Genomic DNA, 17,772 nt, shown 5'->3' on the forward strand with positions numbered 1-17,772 from the left:
TGATTCTCAGGAAGGCAACTTGAGACGCGACCAGTTGTCGCAGAAACTCCGCGCTGCACCAACCCGCAAGTTTGAGCCTGGTGACTCAGTCTTTGCTAGGAATTTTTCGCCACATGGGTCTCGGTGGCTTCCCGCGATCATCCGCTCCTGCAAAGGACCTGTGTCCTATGAAGTCAAACTCCTGGACAGTACGTCCTGGCGTAGGCACGTCGACCACCTTAGAAAGAGGGATTATAACCTACCCGATCTTTCTCACCGTGCACCTGAACTCAAAATGCCTGAGCCGCATTCAGAGTCAGAAGACCAGGACGAAGAACCCACTAGCACTTCGGCCGAGCCAGACGCCGACTCACCAGAACCCGGGCACAGCCGCTCCAACTCGGAGAACACGGACACCTCCGACAGAATTCCTCCGGCGACCGGCACCGTTCCTCGATGCTCCGCCCGAGAGAGGAAGTTTCCTTCTCACCTCCGAGACTACTACGTCTAAGGGGAGAGGAGTGTTGTGTATCGTGGTGCTGCCGCTCCAACTGTGTATCGCACTACTGCCGCTCGAAGCGCCGCTTCCCGTATAGTACCTTCTGTCTGGCCTGAGCATCGTATTTCGCTCAACACCTCATCCCCGCGTCTCCGCAGCTCTTCGGTCCTGGCACGTACCATATGCATGTACGAAGCTACACGCGGACACTGAACTCTCTGCACTCTCTCTCTCTATCCCGACTGTCTGCCCCGCTTGTAAGCTTTCTCTGAATAAACAGTTTTGCCTCAGACTCCGACTGGAGAACACATCACTTCCTTTTGAACCTGGAACCAAATCCAAAACGCAAACAAAAAGACTTTAGTAATGCATATGAGCACCAATTTTATAGCAAGCACAATGCAATGCTGACTGCGTCAAATCTCTTCAGGCACACTGGCAGGGTACTTCGGAACTGCAAGTGCCAAATTTTAATAGACATTTTACTTGTAACAATGCTGGAAGAATGACAACCTGTTTGTAACCTACCGTTTGTTGAGTGACGTCCTGCTCAATGGCACGTAAGTGTAAGGCTCCAATCTGCCCTTCCTGGCATCACCATCGGATGCCTGCGCATAAAAGTGATAAGTCAACTGTAAAGGCGTCTTTACTGCAATCTAGTACAAACAAGGGAATTATTACAATTAGCATCCACATCAGCACAACTGCAGACTAATTCCCCCCCCCCTTTTTTTGTAGGCATATTTGAATAGTGAATTTTTAATCTGAAGGGAATAGTGTTCAAAGCAAAGATTAGATTACATAGGAATAGCACATGACGAAAGAATGGGTTGGTAGAATTCACTACGCAACTGAAATGAAAACTTTAAAAAGCCTTAAAAGCCGCATCAAAAGAGTCTATATTCTTCAATCATCAGTCTCAAGCCATGCTATTTGTTACCTACTGCGTGTACCAATCAGAAGACACGGGACTTCTGGGTTGGGTCCTTGCATGGACCAACCTCGTAACGTTGCATACTTCAGTGCTCCAGACAAGAGACTGGTCAGCATGGGCCAGCACGAGGAGACCAGAGGATGCTCTCTTCCCCGTGCAGAGAGGCGTGGGGTGCACCTTTCCTTTGTAGAGAGCATGTTTAAAGTATTCTTCTGAGGCGAGTACTTTCATCCTAATATGCGAAAAGGGTGCGGAGAAGCACCGCGACGGCGCACCCTTGTGCAAAAATCACGAGTACAAGAAAATGGCTGAGCTCTTCTAAGCGAAGACTGTGCACCTGCGTCAAAACGCTTCAAGGTCTTATCGCAGCACCTATAGTAACTGGCATTTCACCTCCGATTTCAACCTTTGAAGGATGTAAACAATGTATCGCTGGCTTATGTTGGTGTCTTGGAACACCACAAAATATGGAAGCTAACGGTGACAGAGTGCCTGCCTCTGAAATGTTGTACTATTTCCGCATTCATATCTTTTTCATCTTCATCTTTCAGGCCATCCGTACAGCAGATGCAGCACAGTTCCCACCACAGCATGTTCGCTTTCGCAATTGGACTTTGTTCCGCCGCGCCGTATGCAAGACACATGCAGACATCCAGACTGGTATGATCACGTTCAAGGGTCAGGGCATGCATAGGACCATCGACTGCTTCTTTCAACAGCTTATAGTCCTGAATTCTCAAACTTCAAAAATATCCCAAGTTTTCGAATATCACATCACTTCAAATACCAAATTCGAATATTCGCACAACCCTACACAAGAGGTGGGGAAGCACACGTGCATGCTTTATACAGGCTCCTTACTTTGTCTGTTTTCTTCTTCTTGGAGGGTCCACCACCTACGTAACAACGAACAGGAGGATATATATAGTAGGTATTAGTCCACTGGCACAGCGCACCGGCAAAAATTGAATAAACATACCACTTCCTGTTCCCGATGTCTTGGCACGATCACCTGTATCCAGTGGCATCTTCCGCTTCTTGGCCTAGAACGTATGTTAACCTAGGATTATTAATGCTAGCCCAGAATTTACTTATTTGTCTGGACATTTCTGAAAGACTAACAGGCATGCTCATTCTTCCCAGAGTAACTCAAGACAAACAATATAAACAGTGTACGAGCACTAATAACTCTCAAGCACAACAGGAAATGTGCAGAAGAGGTTTAAGACAGGCAACGCTATATGACTGACATGGCTTGGATGATCTTGTCTTATACTGACAGCTTTGAAAGGGACACTGAGGACAATTGTATCTTTTATAGCAAAATTATCGGTGGCATTTCGTAGCTTTGTTGCTGCCTATCCAGCAGCAAATGACTTATTGTTAAAAGATTTGGATTCGAAGTTGAAAAAATTCAGCACACACACACACACACTCAAGACTGCTCACGCGAGGGAATGGGAAAGCACTGATGGTTCACTGTTCAGGCACGAACACACAACCGGCCGCAATGGATCCAGGGGCAAAATGTGACTTACAACACCACTCTGAACACTGTACAGCAAACGGTTGCAACACAATTCTGATTACGAAGCCTGGGAAGGTGCATATGTCATTGGTTCGAATCCCTGTCGCAAGCTAGCCTCCAACTTGACAAGCACATGCAAGCTATATGCAAAGAGGCAATCAGAAATCTTATGACCACCTGGAACACTGCACGACAAATGACTTGCATCACAATTTTGTGATGCAATTTTGTGACTTGTGTACCAAAAAAACTCGTCCCACATCGAGGTCGACCTGTGGAGAGTATATATAGACAAACAACATGTACAGAATTGTCTGAAGTGGCGGTGCTCGGCTTGTGTGCATCATACAGCCGATTGATGATGTCACCCTATTTTTCTTGCCATCACTGGGATTTTCTGTACCATTTGCAAGTACACACACATGCGCCACTGGCTTTTCTCGTAATGGGACTAGTAGTAATGCTTTCACATTATAATTTTTCCCCGCCGCTCTGATGACAAAATAACTGAAAAGTGATGTAAACAGGGCCTCCATGATAGCTGGCTGAGAGCGGTGCAGCCTAGCAGCAGCCGAAATGAATATTGCTGGCCAGACATTGAAGATGTTTCTATCGGATGTCGCTACCGTCACTTCGTTTACTTTTGCACCAGCGACACGATGGATCCAGATCCCAGCAGCGAAGTTCTCGCAAGGAACTGTGGCCTACACTTCAGTCAACTCAACCCCATATAGTGAGCGCTGCTTTTGACGACTAAGGTGGCAGGTCTAGCAGGATAGTCCGAGCACCTAGGAGTCTGAAGCAAGCCAAGCTACTGGTCCGGCAGCAGTCACTGCCACGACTGACGAGTAGAGACTGGTACGTAAGGACATTTAGATTCTGCAATAATCTTCGCTGCGCTGGTTGTGCCACCCAGAGTCTTGGTACCCTGACGAAGCGAACATGCTGAGCAGTGCGTTTGCTGACGTGGAGGCTGGTGCAACATTAGCTAGACATGGTGCTTTCTTAGTCGCAGGTGTACGCCGCAGCATGAAATTCATCCGAGGAGTACTTAAGAAGGGCACTTGAAAGTTCCTCTGATCTGCACTTTTAAATCAAAGCGCAGAACCATGTGAGCATGGAAAGCGCATAGCCGTGAAGCACCAATACATACCGAAACTCAGCTGGCCGCCTGTTGCTCCGCCAAGTATCGGCTTTCTTTGGCTTCTAGTATTCAGGTTATCTTTTTTCAGTCTTTCTTTCTTCTGTGATAAAAGTGCACTATACTTCGTTTCATACATAGCAGGCAACGTTGCCAAAGCTAGCGTGCCTGCTCGTGCAGGCTAAGTCTGTGTCCAAAAAGTAGTTCGCCATGCAGCCGAATGTGCTTCAACATATATATATTTCATTGCGACAAACCTTAAGTGACACGACTGGCACCTCCTGGACTGTTTTGCCTCTTTCGACACTTTCGTGCCGAGACTTGTATAGAGATTTCAAGATGCAATAATTACACGTACGGTATGATATGCGGTTGGCAGGGTAAACTGCTCCTATTCAATCCGCATCCAAGTAGTTCACACTCAGTAAAAATTATAGCCACAGGACCTGAACATTAAGCGCCGCAACACGCTGACCGCGATTTTCAATGCTATCACATCTATTATATCACTCTTGTTTTTGTCCAAACATTCGCCAGAGTTTTGAGAACAGATGATATGTGGCGGAGTAAAATGATTTCGCGGACGCGCTACTTCCGCAGCCTCTGCAGCGTTGCCTGCTATGTATGACACTGAGTATAGTGGTTTCCAAACAAAACATATCCAAGCGCGTAACCTTCATGTACACTTGTCAGCCTCAGATTAGTACTGTTTTTGGCTATTCGTCATTACACTTGTACTTGCAAGACCTGCCTGTGGTGACGATGCCTGTACAGTCAAGCCCACTTATAACAATATTCAAGTGCCATGGAAATACCATTGTTATAACCATTAATTGTTATAACAGGGTTGTGCCAAAAAAAAAGAAAGATGACAAACTTCACAGCATTTATTGACAGTAAATACCCGGAGGGGTTTGATTGTTCTAATGCCTGTAAAATCTCGTTAATTTGAACCTCAGGGGTGGGATAAATATTCATCATTCACCAATGACCAAAGCACCGCTATCACTGCACTGGCGGGAGCTTCGCGCACCTCCACGTCACAGGAATCAAGCCGGCTTTCTAGAAGTGATTCTTACTGGAAATTCAAGAAGCATTCAGAGCCAAGGGTGCTGGGAGAGCTGACAAGAGAAAAACTGCTGGCTGTATGCACGCGCACTGCACTGACTGATTGGGAGTACGCATGGCGCGCATAGCCAATGCAGCAATGGAGCAGCTCGCCTGACACAATAACGCCTGCCACCCTGGGACACGTGAAATTTGAGAAGCGGGGACCACGGGAAAGTTAGCGAAGAATAGAGAAAGATGGGGTAACTCATGCGCTGCTGGTGCCAGCCGTAGCTTGGAGCGACGCACCTCTCAGAAACGTTAATAATGGACTGCTCCGCCAAAGCCCCCTACGATGCTCCCTACTTTCTTTCCTGCATGGGCCTTTTGCGCAGGGGAACGCATCCGTCGTTTCTCCTGCCTGTGTCATTGCAACACGAAGGCATCCTCGGCACGCCCGGTGGCAGCGTTTTCGAGTGCATGGTCACGGGTTCTTTTGCTTTCACGGCGTTGCTGTGCCGGCTCAGTCCGTTGGTTGACCCACACACGTGCGCTTGTGTTGAAAGCATGATTTTGCTGGTGTGGTTGTAGCATTTCCATGTTTTTTTTCTATAATGGTTGACACTCTGTTACCAGATTTAATTGTTATAACCAATAATATGCCTTGAAAGCATTGCTATAAGCAGTTTATTTTACCATAGAACATATGATAAAGCTGACAGTGCCGTGACTGAGCATTGTTATATCCAATATATTGTTATAACCAGTATTGTTATAAGTGGGCCTGACTGTATTTTAGTTCTTGTTCTTTTCTACTTTACAAAAGCTTTGTTTAAAAAAAAACTGGTCTCTTCATGGTTAGGAGCTGGTATATTCTATTGATACAAGCCAACTTCAATTTCTCCTCAGTGTCCCTTTAAACCTCTTTTTTAAGCAGTGTTCTCAGGATGCAACAATTCTGTTCCCACGATTCCAGGTAATTATATGGTTGACAGCCACTGACCTTGTAGTGAGAAAGTGCCTCCAGAAGATTGTTAGCTGCTTCTTCAGTGTCACTTGCTGGCTCTACAAAGAACAACATTTGATGGTATCAGTGAATTCACATAGTGCCCACAGTCTGAGCCAATGACAAACCACTCACCACCTTTCTTTTGAGCTTTTGCAGACTCTGGATCCACAATAAGCAGTCGCCCATCATTGGTAACTTCAAAGGGACATTTTTCCCTGCTTTTCGGCGCTGCCTTGGGGTCAGTAGCTGTATGTGATAAGCAACACGTAAATATTACGATGCCTAGAAGCTACTAAGGACTGCTATAGGAACTATGTAAACACTGCGCGAAAATAGGCATGTTTTTTAATCTTAAGGCAAACTAAAAATGCCCTGACATTCACGAACACATACACAGTATCTGTTTTCCAGCAGATGTGTCCAGGAAGTCGACAATGTCGTCTTCTCCCTGCTCCTCAATCCATGCACCTGCAGCCACTTTGGTCTTTCCGCTTCTGTTGCCAACTTCATCTGATTCATCTTCACTGCTGCTCTGCAAAATCTGCTCTATCCTAAGAGAAGATCAAAGGCAGCTTTCAATGATCTTGCACTTAACTTGCATGCTCTTGTACTTTCAGACAATACATGGAAGTAAACTTTTCTGTAAACTAGTGCAGTTTTTGTTTTACCTAATATCTACATTTTTTTTTCGAGTGAGGTATTAATATGCCACCCAGAAGTTCAAACAGCATAAACTTATTTTAATGTGGGCCTTCCACTAATCAGCCCAAATGCAGGACAAAGGCCTCACCCATTGTTCTCCACTTACCCTCCACCACCAGCTGTTGCCACCCTCACAATCTCATCTCTCTTTGCTGCTCCCGGCAACATTTACTTTTTCTCGGAATTGCTCCATTACCCACTCGACCATTGATTTATCTGTTCTTTACATTGAATGCTTCACCCATGTCTTCTTTATTTCAACTAGGATATCACCTATGCAGGTTTAATGCCTTATCCGCCTTGCTCTTCACTACCTCTAATTACATGCGACTGCATTTTGCATTCCTTTAAGCGGGGATGCGGGTCATGAGATCACAAAAAATATCCATCCTCAAAACTATCCCAAAGTGTAAAAAAAAATGAATATTTTCGAGAGTCACGCTACCAAAGAACGAAACGAGAGATTTGAAATGACGTTCCACTCCACGCGATCCCGAACAGCTCTTCAACCGCCGTTTTGCTTCCATTTAAAAGCTACTTACGCACCCTTACGTTTAGCACTTTCTAAAGATGGCATCACAGCAATGCAGCCAATGCTGAAGCCATTTTCCTATGACTCAATCAGTGCACATAGACTAAGTCTTCTTACCTCTGTTCGTGATTTTACAAATACTAGCTCTGCCTAACGGGCTTTTTCTCTGGTTTGCCCTGGGAAATTGAAATGAGCTTGGTATCAATTTATTTGAGAGGAGTACAACTGTGCAGTGACTCTATATTCACTAGCTTTTACATTTTATACCAATTTTGTAAATTCTATTCATAGGTTTTTTTTAGCAATATAGTTTTACTGAGGCAAATGTTAAAAACAGCACCACCACATAAAATGCACATTTGGTGATAAGATTCTGATATTTTTTATGTTAATGGCCTGTAATGAAAAGCCCAAATAAAACTCCTTAAAATCACATTCTCGGAGAGCTATTGAAAATCAATTTGATTATTCGGAATACATTATAAAGCCCTACTTTATGGTAATTATGATAACGATCATGCTGTAATGGTGTGGTGTCAATTGACACTGCAACACAAATATTCTGCTCGCACCTCTGTAACGGACGAATATGCTAATAATTTTTAACAGGACAGTTCTGGCAGAATCGCTGCTGCTACCAGCATCGCTGTTACGCATTTTATTCAGCTGCGGTGTCTAAGGAAGAAGACACAGCAGCATGATAGGCATGGGGTGAAGAAGCCAAGGCATAGCAAATTTGTACATATCTCACTAACCACTAATTCTATCCAAGCTCATATCCACGCCGTTAATATTCCTGAATGCGTAGAAGCTGCGTTGCAACATTTTTGACATGTGCAATTTTGACATCACCAGGGCTCAACGGTTGACAGTGGTGGCCGTTAAGTGGTTATAGGCAATCTTTCAGAGGAAGTTCAGCTAGCCTTTTTGCGGATACTCCAACAGTGATGAGCTTGTTGGACTGCTGACATGAATATTCCTCATAGCAAATAGACAAAATATTAAAATTTTCACTATCCTAGAAGGTGAGTGTTGGGATCGAGCCTGAAAATGACAATGCAGGCACCTCACACACTGCCGCTCATGCAGCAATGCAGCATGTTTGACTTTTCCTAGAAATTCTCTCTCATCCATCACCTGGAACGCAAGCCCGTCAGCAATAAGAACGAGAAAAAATGACATAACTCAAGGTTAACAGGAGAGAGCGGCGTGTTTTGTGGCAACTGCAAGATCAATCTATCCCTTACAAAGTAAAACAAACTTCTTTAGAGTTATCCGCACTGCTAAATAAAGAAATTTTTTCATTCACTTCTGTGTTATGAATTGTGGTAACCAATTTCATTTTATTTCCTTAAAGGCCCCATGCCTGGGGTATTACATAAGGGGTGGTAACATAACAATGCGGCCCCTTTCGCATTTTGAACCAACCGAGCCCTAATGTCCTATAGTGACATACCTGTAAATAAATACTTGCACCACGAGCTTTAAATTTTTACTATGTTGTTATGGAACCTTACACACTGTAAAAACAGAGCAAAAAATCTGACCAAAATAAAAAGGCCAAAAAAGGCCAAAAAGGCCAAAAAAAGCATTCTTTCCTGTGCAGCCGATTTTCCTAATTTCAATCGGATTAAACGTCCCGGCTCCCGTCTTTTTTTGAACTCATCGCTGACGGTAGGAGGAGTCAACCAACGCGTGGAATGCCTTAACACCAGTCCCGTGTCAGCTTGCTGCTCTGCCATCGGCAGAGTGATAGATGGAGATCGCCGAAACCAGAGAGTCCACGCGCATTTTTATTTCCGTGGGCCTAATTTGCAGCTATGCTGTCTGACTGCACCTATTTATTCATGGAAACCTAAAAAACCAAATAAAAGCGAAAGCAAAGCCACCACGCGACTGCCTGAAAGGCACTCCATGCATTCGTTGACTCCTCCTACCGTTAGCAGTGAATTAAAAAGGCGGGAGCCAGGACATTTAATCAAATCGGCCGTACAGGACAATAATTCAATGTTTCTAAGAATGCTCGGACCATGTAGATCGAGTTCCCATGATAAAAGGATGAGTTCAGATTCCTCTTTAGTGCACCTTTAAATTGCCTATTACACCCAAAATGAGGTGGCATTTCTATGTGCACCACCAAATGGCACAGTGAGCTGTACAGAGGCTCAGTGCGCAAGGAGCAATTTCATTACAATGCGAGAGTGTGGGAAATGTCCTCTTATGTGTGGGCTCTGGGAAGATGCCCGACTATAATGGCGCAGCACAGCAAAACAAAAGTTTTCCTGTAAATAAGAAATGACATACTGCCAAGAATACAAACCAACTGTGTAATGGAACACCTTGGAGAGTTGCATTATGGTCAAAAAATTTTATTACAGAGGGTACACTTTCCTTTCAATGGTAGTTTGCTTAGCTGGTACGAGTTTGTGCTTTCAGACAAAGCATAGCCTTTCGTTTCTATTAATAAAAGCATCACAGACAAGCATTTCACTTGCCAGTACTACATGGAAGAGAACCCGGAGAGTTGCAACATGTTCCTAAGCTTGGCCAGGCCTCAGCTAGTAATCGTACTGTGATCACAGCAAAGATCTAGAGGCTGCATGGGCTAACTTTGTCAAGCCGCTTAAATTGCAAAGCACTTCGCAGCACAAAATCAATAAACGCAGCAACTTACCCTTCAGCACTGGCTTTCCCAGGTACTGCCGAGTTCGCCACATCATCTTCCCGTAGCTCTCTGGCCTTCTTCTTTCGCTTCTTGCGCTGCTCTAACTTGCGGATCCTCACAGCCAGCTTTCGGTACGATCCAGGCAGCAGTCCCACAATGTTTTCATACCTGGCAATCAAAACGGGTGCTGTTAGGGGAGCCCCATGCAACCTGCTCACAGGAATGAATCCACAACCATGGAATCCATTACAACTGCTGCACCATTAGGGAAGAACACAGGTGCAGAAAGTCGTACAGCATGCCAAATTAATGCTGTGAACATACATTGACTACATGGGGTTCTTCATAGGTGTTCATAGGTGCAATGGTGCCCTGGGCCTTTGTCAAGCTGTGTTCACAGCTTTTAGCCCAGGCCGACCAACCAGATTTTTCTGGTGAATAAACTGCTTCGATTGATTGTCACTCCTTTGCAGCTGACAGATGCTCCCATTGCAAACCCTTGTGCACATACGGCATACAGCTGTGCTATGCCAATAACCTTAGCTGCCTATAAGCCAGCTGAAAATACAGCAGAACCATGCTGTTATGCTCCCAGATGCTGCGTTTTCCCAGCTGCTATGTTTTTGTGAGCCAGTTCTGTCTATGTTTATTCCATAGAGATGCATGCAATACGAACTCTGGTGTTACATTGCAATATCACCAATGTCACTTTGCGATAGTGCTTCACCACAAGCTGGCATTTTGACAGCCTATGTTTAGTGCGTCTGGAGGGTGAAGTTGCACTGGCCAGAGTGGTACTCCGATAATGCTAGGTGGCTAAACGTAAAGTCCCCATGGCTGGAGTGCATTGTGCAGAATTTCTGATGTTCCAAACACATGAGCAGTGACTACTTACGCAAATACCACATCCCACTGTGAGCAGCAGCACCAAGTGGCAACGTGCACCTAAAGTCCCCCCATGACGTTTTCTGCCGACCACGTAAAGTAGTGTCAACCTCCCCCCTCTCCCACACCTCTTCCCCCTCGCACAACTTTCAGACTTCTGGTCTTGGATGAAAGGAAGCGCTGCCATTTTGCTTCTACGTTCTCGGGGCAAGTTTGTGGCTGCGTTGCTTGGTTTGGTTTATGGGGGTATGACGTCCCAAAGCACCTCAGGCTATGAGGGACGCCGTAGTGAAGGGCTCCAGAAATTTCGACCACCTGGGGTTCTTTAACGTGCACTGACATCGCACAGTACACGGGCCTCTAGAATTTCTCCTCCAAAGAAATTCAGCCGCCATGACCGGGATCGAACCCGCATCTTTCGGGCCAGCAGCTGAGCGTTATAACCGCTCTGCCGCGGCGGGGTGTGGCTGCGTTGCATCGCTGCTGTTTACATTTATCGCCATATTGCTGTCTGGAAGCTACGAAGCTGACCGATGCCTAGGGACAGGGATCAGATCCGATAGCAAAGCAAGTCGGTTAGTCTTCTAGAGGCTGAGAAACAGCACAGCAGCATGATAACACAAGGTTTGCTCGAACGCTGAAGTACTATGCATCGAGGCGATTGAGTTTCCTACACGCGAGCAGGTACAAATAGGACACCGACTTGCGGCGGAAAACGGAAATCGGAACTGGAAAAGCCATATGCAGATACGGAAAGAAAGCAGTGGTGCACTTCAAAGTTTGGCGTTACTTAAAAAAGCGCCACCGCAACTGAGGGGCTTTACGTGCAGCCTGCCCATCGTAGACACCGTGAGTGGCGGCGCGTGGCCTGCACACCACAGACGTCTCAATCCCCAGTTTCACGCTATGCACTAAGAGCAGCAAGCGCCACCTATGCAGCCATAAATAAATCTGCACGTCTAAGCATGCCACAGCACCAACTGCCACAGTGCCCAGTATTTTATATGAAGGGGAAAGAGCATTTGCTCCGGTCCTTTCATAAATGAAGCTGCAAACATGAAGTTGTGTAGCAAAACTGAAAGTGAGTTTGCATGACTTTACTCAGCATATCGAGAGAAGAGATAAGGGATCCAAAACTAAATGTGATTTGCTTTATGGATATGTATGCATAGAAATAATATTTTGGACCTATTTCTTTAAGGAAATATAGCTAGAAGCTCTAGTCCAGCATAAAATATGGGTGAAAGGCAATAATGCACTGGCTTCCCAATAAAGAAGAAACCACATTAAGATCTAAAAGGACCGAAAGAAAAAAAAAGGTCCGAATTATCGAAAGGTCGAATAGTCGAACGGCTAAAGAACTTTCAGAAACAGTTTTGCGTAGCAGCAAACTTAACTGAAAAAATAGGCAATGGTCATCTGCTTTAAGAGAAAACTGTGCAGCAATGATAATTTTTCGCAATTACGTCACTGTGTACAGCATGCCCACTGGCACAGGTGTGATGCAGCACCGGTGGAGCCTCCTTACAAGTGGAGGTGTCCATGTTATAAGAAGGCTTCGACCGCACAAGCAGCTCATGACGAGTGCACGTTATTGGTCCATGCGGTCAAAAGAAGGAAAACATTTTCACCCAAACGGCGAGCCGCTTTAAAAAGAAGAAGAAAAAAAAGACCAGCGACATGCCAGTTATTGCCCGAACTGGCGCACAGCTGGGCTTGGCTCGCTCTGATAGCACCTCCATTCAGCATGACAACCCCCCCCCCCCCCCCTTTTGTCGGTGTCTGAGTTAACCGGTTGGAAGGGCTGAATTTTCTGCTCAAGTGCCATCAGTAACATGACATAGGCATAGCCAACCTCGGTTGCCACACTTTTGCGTGCCGAGAGCATAGGAGCAAGCTAAAAAGATTGAATTAACCGAATTTAAGAAAAATCGCAGCATGAATTAAGCGGCTTTAAAATGCATTGAAAATATATCCAGCCAACCAAAATCTTGAAACTTGTTTGAATTAACTGAAAGTTTGAATTATTGCGAGTCTACCGCACTAGAAGAGTCCATTTACGGCAGGTTTGTTTAAATGACTGAGAGAATCCATCAATAAGTTCTTTTCAAAATAATGCTTCATTAAGTTGTGATGTGGGAGGCTCTTATGTCTGTGTGCCATCCTTTTGTTTCACATGGAACGAACTCCAGGTACAACAAACTTTCGTTTTGAAACATGAGAGTCCGCTGTACAAGTTTTGACAGTACAGTAAAACCTTGTTAAAAAGAACCCGCTTAAACAGTAGTTTTCGTGTTAAGGGTAGAAAAGTCAAATTCCCGACTCTGCTCCCATTGAAAATAATGCATTTTGTATCCTCATAAACTGCAACAGCTTATCGCATACGTATCACTTAGCACGTACTGTTGCAACATAGACTATTACAAAACAACAATTGTGAAGAAATCGCGGTGGTTGTGTTGTCCCGAAGGGCAGCCCGGCAGACTATTGCGACGCAATGACGGCCAAGTCATACAGCCAACAAACCAACCAGGCAGTAGCCCTTCAGCAGAGTGTGTCGAGAGTTCGACATCCGCGTCTTGCTGAAGCTGGGACAGAAACACCAAGTGTTCAGAACGAGAGAAAAGCTGAAGATTTCGAATGTGGCACAAAGAAACCAGCGCCGGCATGCGAGATATGTAGATCGTTCCCTCAGGAATTCAAAGGGTATAACGCACAATATACGATATACTGCTGCATATGAGACTCAAAAACAACCACTCGAAATTGGTGTATTGACTCATATGCGATGCCAGCCTATATGCTTTGCCTGACAGTTGCCCGAGCCGTAGGTAGTACATGCCCCATGCCGATCGATGCCCACTCCTGGCAGGATACATGGAGCTCCGTGTAAAAAACATTTCAGTTAAGCCATGCTACAGTTTAGTACATACTTTTTTCGAGCTCCAGCCAGCTATGGTTTAACAAGGTTTTACTGTGTCAGTATCCCTCAAAGCTACAAGCTAGTAAAATTGAGGTACTGAAATGCAGCAGTAGGCGATGAACGAATACTCACCCAAACTTGCGAATCAGTTTGGCAAATATGTCTCTCAGCTTCAGGCGGAAGTGTTTCCGACAATCTTCAGACATACAGCACAAGCTGGGAATCTGATAGATAAATGCAACAAAATGCAGTTTGACCTTGCTTTTTACACGTACCTTGACTACACAAACAAAACACATATCCGTAAACATATCTAAGGTTTATGAAGACAAGATTTAACAGGATATGGCAAAAAATGCATAGGCAGTCAACCTTTGCTGCATATGAAGCTATACTGGGTCCAGTGAAGTTTGAAAAATGCTAGATAGGATACAGCAACAAAATGAACAGGAACTGACAAAATTTATTAGAGGGATTGTTCCGAGACTAGTGAGTGACGCTAATTACAACTATGCAACAAACTTTCTTTACCGCGCAAAAAGAAGCGGGGGAGGTTAAATTTTATCTGCACTTGGTCTGCTGTCAGAGGCCAAGCTGTCTGCACCAGGAACACAGTGCCATCAGCACTTCCCTTAAACTCACCAGTTCTTGCAAATGCTCCGAGAGCTCTTCAGTGCTGAGGATCACAAACAGCATCCGCACAAAGTGAAGAGCTGCCTGCACTATCTCACGATTTGGTGAGGAAATGACAATCTGGACAGCCTCCATCACAGCATTCAGAATAGCTCTGCTGTAGGCACCTGCATTATAAAACAAAGCATTTGATGAAGATAAATTCAGGCCCTCTGAAGAGAATTGGCAGTTTCTGAATGGATATACATTACATTCAAAATGGAAAACATTTGTAAAGGCAAAAAGGCAGCACACACTTCTTAATTTGGAATAGATAAAAATGAAATTTGTGGTCTCCAGTACATCCTTGCTGAAGAATTTTGGGAGGCGCCTGCCAGTCTATGGCTTCAAGCTACAAATGACTGTTGTCCAAGTTTCGTACTGGCTTCGTAGAACTCTAGTAAGGCTTCGTGAGGCCACTTTAATACAGCAGAGTTTCAATAAATGAAAGTCAGTTCAACAGAATCCCCACTTAAACGGAACGACGGCCCCAGGGTTTGTTGGATGTTTTTTTTTTATTAAAGGCCTACTGACTAACCTCTGGTCAAAACTATTTTCTACTCTGTGGTTGTGAGGCATTGTTGCCGCAACGAATGGCTGTACGCATTTTTAAAGAACTCATTACAGTAAAACCTCAACGATACATTTAAAAAAAAAAAGCGGCAAAAACGTATTATCCGGGAAAACGTATGATCCAAACTGCTTCATTTTGAAAAATGAACTGTTCAATGAGGTGCAAAGACATCTGTCGACAATTTCACTCCATAAATGATTATCATTTCTTGGCACAAGATCTGAACAGATCCTTTTTAGCGCCGCAGAATTTAGTACGCTTTGGCTCTGTCTTAAGTGCTAAAGGAACTTTGTAACGCATCTATCAGCAATGACAAAAGTAACCAAAATATATTCGTCAGTTTAAAGATGCTTCGCCCCTTCGCATCTAAGTAATGCGGGGAAGCCACCACGCAAGCTGAATGCAGCGCATCAGGCACATCTTTCATCAAAATTTCTTGAGCATGAAGAGTCACCCCTTGTGCAATCATCTGGTTTGGTTTATGGGGTTCAACATCCAAAAGCTACTCAGGCCGTAGTGAAGGTCTCCGGAAGTTTCCTCCACCTGGAGTTGCAGACACATCGCACAGTACACCAGCCTCTAGAATTTCGCCTCTATCGAAATTTGACTGCCGCGGCCGGGATTGAAAATCCGGTGTTTATTTCAGAATGAAAGTTGGTGATCATAATGTGCCATTCTGCTTGTTCTCTCTGTATACTTCCCAGGTCCCTTTGAGGTTCCTTAAAGAGGTGATTATTTTGAACGGCTGAATTACTTTCTTTGGCGATTGTGTGTGACAATCCTGTGTGGTCAAAAGTCACTAACGCTTGTAGAAGGAATTGCTATCGCAACAACGGAAGTGGAAGTTTACTTTTAAGAACTAGGTTGACACGTTATCATCGAGCTCTCACAATGGGCTGAGGAAGAGAGTGGGGCGTCATGTGGTCTGTATACTGACAGCAGCAATGGAACTGCCACTCCCAACTGTCGCAGCAGCCAGGACATACATTTTCCCCCGACACCGATTCATGGTTTTGTGTTAGTCCTACATGCAGTTGATGAACCTTCTACACCGGCGAACTGCTCTGAGTGAGTGATGATAGTGAACAAACAGTGCTTGTACACCACAGAAGAAATCCTTCACATCGCATAACTGAGCTGCTCATCCAACAATACCACCACTGTATCACGCCCCTCGCTTTTCTAGTTCATTAATTTTCAACTTTGACAGAGTTTACTGAACAGCCAGCTAGCTTTGCATGCCGAGGATACTGATCCTTTTTGACTAAAACTGAATTTCGATAACTGAATTCAGCATACTTTCATAGTTTTTGTTTTTTTGTTTAAACCGAAGCCCCGCCCCTAGTTATAGGTAGGAGTAAAAATGACGTAACAGGAGTCAAGAGTCAAATGAACAGCTTGGATTGCAAAGATCAGAGTTTGAAAGCTGTGTCAGAGATCCTTAATACAGCGTCCAGGAAATGCACTTGTGTGCCAGAACTTAAAAAAAAAAGTGGGGGGGGGGGGGGGGGCAGAACTTTGCCCAGACACCTTTGAACTCGTAGAGGGCAGTGGCCAGAGCCAGGATAGTGCAGCTGACTAGGTAGGAGCCACCGGTGAAACCAGCCGTCAGTTGAGACACCAGCTCCTTGATTGCCGCATCAGGATCGTCAGGTTTCCACCGAATCAGAGCCTTCCCGACGCCTATTACAACTTCGTAGGCTGCCTGGCGCACCTTGCCGGCGTTCACCTTGATGCATAACACCGCCTGCATCCAGATTAAGCCATTTGAAAACTGTTGGAAATTGCAACACAGTAAAAGCTCTTTAATTCGAACTGCATAATAATGCCAACATGCCAACATAATAATGCCAGCATGATGCAGCGAGTACATCACCTCCTACACAAAACCGAAAGCTTCCATCTGTTAGCTTTGTGCATGCCAGCAACACTGCAATGTGCCTCGTCTGCTGTACCTCCATCCATCACAGTGGACGGAGGCCATGCAGCATGTTCGTTGCTACACACACACACACACTTTTACTGTGTCCGTAGTGACACGTGTGAAACACTGATCCCTCTCTGCAACTGTTGCAACTCCAGTAAATGACGGGTAACTGGACTCATCCTTAAACTCGAGTACTACACTGCCATCTAAATGAGCAACTATTGAGCAACTACAACATTAGGCTGGGTGTCTTGTCATTAAATTTTCTTGTGAAGAGGTGGGTTACTACCGTATATATACTCGTGTAAGCGCCGCACCCCCAAAACATTTTTCATGTGTGCATAATTTTGCCGCCGTATGTTCTGCTGGGAGCGGATGCGGACACGTCCACCCCAGTGCCTCAGAGCCAAAAAGACAGAACACTGCTACAGAACAGGGTACACCCACGCTAGTGGCCACCACTGTCTGCCAGGCTCTGGTGCCAGCGAAATACGTGCCATAGTAGCGTTCTGTTCGCGTGTTGTTGCTAGGCCTGGCCTGCTTCACACAGAAGCCACACTACTTTGAATCTTGTCTCTAGTTTACCACAAAAGGTCCAACCTTTAACTGGCTTACCACCACACAATTTCACCATCACAAGGCCTTTGATAGTGAAGTGTACAAAATAAGCAGGCCGGGCAAAGGCCACCTCAAACTGACAGCAGCAGGCAGCTCGTGTGGAGCGCAGCTCCGAGCTGCCTGCTGCCTTCATCTTT

General features: G+C 45.1%; 1 protein-coding gene across 1 annotated transcript in view; it reads right to left on the reverse strand.

Moving 5' to 3' along the window:
• Window positions 1–657: 657 nt before the first annotated feature.
• Window positions 658–17,772, reverse strand: part of LOC149327113 (RRP12-like protein) — a 33,109-nt gene continuing 15,994 nt past the window's right edge. The window contains exons 18-28 of the mRNA XM_089564788.1: window positions 16,621–16,837; window positions 14,487–14,644; window positions 13,977–14,068; window positions 10,046–10,204; window positions 6,531–6,688; window positions 6,273–6,383; window positions 6,132–6,193; window positions 2,392–2,455; window positions 2,274–2,308; window positions 1,007–1,086; window positions 658–804 (exon numbers count right to left, since the gene is read on the reverse strand). Of these exons, the coding sequence (XP_089420914.1) occupies window positions 789–804; window positions 1,007–1,086; window positions 2,274–2,308; window positions 2,392–2,455; window positions 6,132–6,193; window positions 6,273–6,383; window positions 6,531–6,688; window positions 10,046–10,204; window positions 13,977–14,068; window positions 14,487–14,644; window positions 16,621–16,837 (1,152 nt within the window). The 3' untranslated portion in view covers window positions 658–788. The remainder of the gene's footprint in view (window positions 805–1,006; window positions 1,087–2,273; window positions 2,309–2,391; window positions 2,456–6,131; window positions 6,194–6,272; window positions 6,384–6,530; window positions 6,689–10,045; window positions 10,205–13,976; window positions 14,069–14,486; window positions 14,645–16,620; window positions 16,838–17,772) is intronic.

Source organism: Amblyomma mixtum, chromosome 10 (assembly GCF_055824585.1).
Source record: "Amblyomma mixtum isolate Tamu chromosome 10, ASM5582458v1, whole genome shotgun sequence".
Taxonomy (NCBI): Eukaryota; Metazoa; Arthropoda; class Arachnida; order Ixodida; family Ixodidae; genus Amblyomma; species Amblyomma mixtum.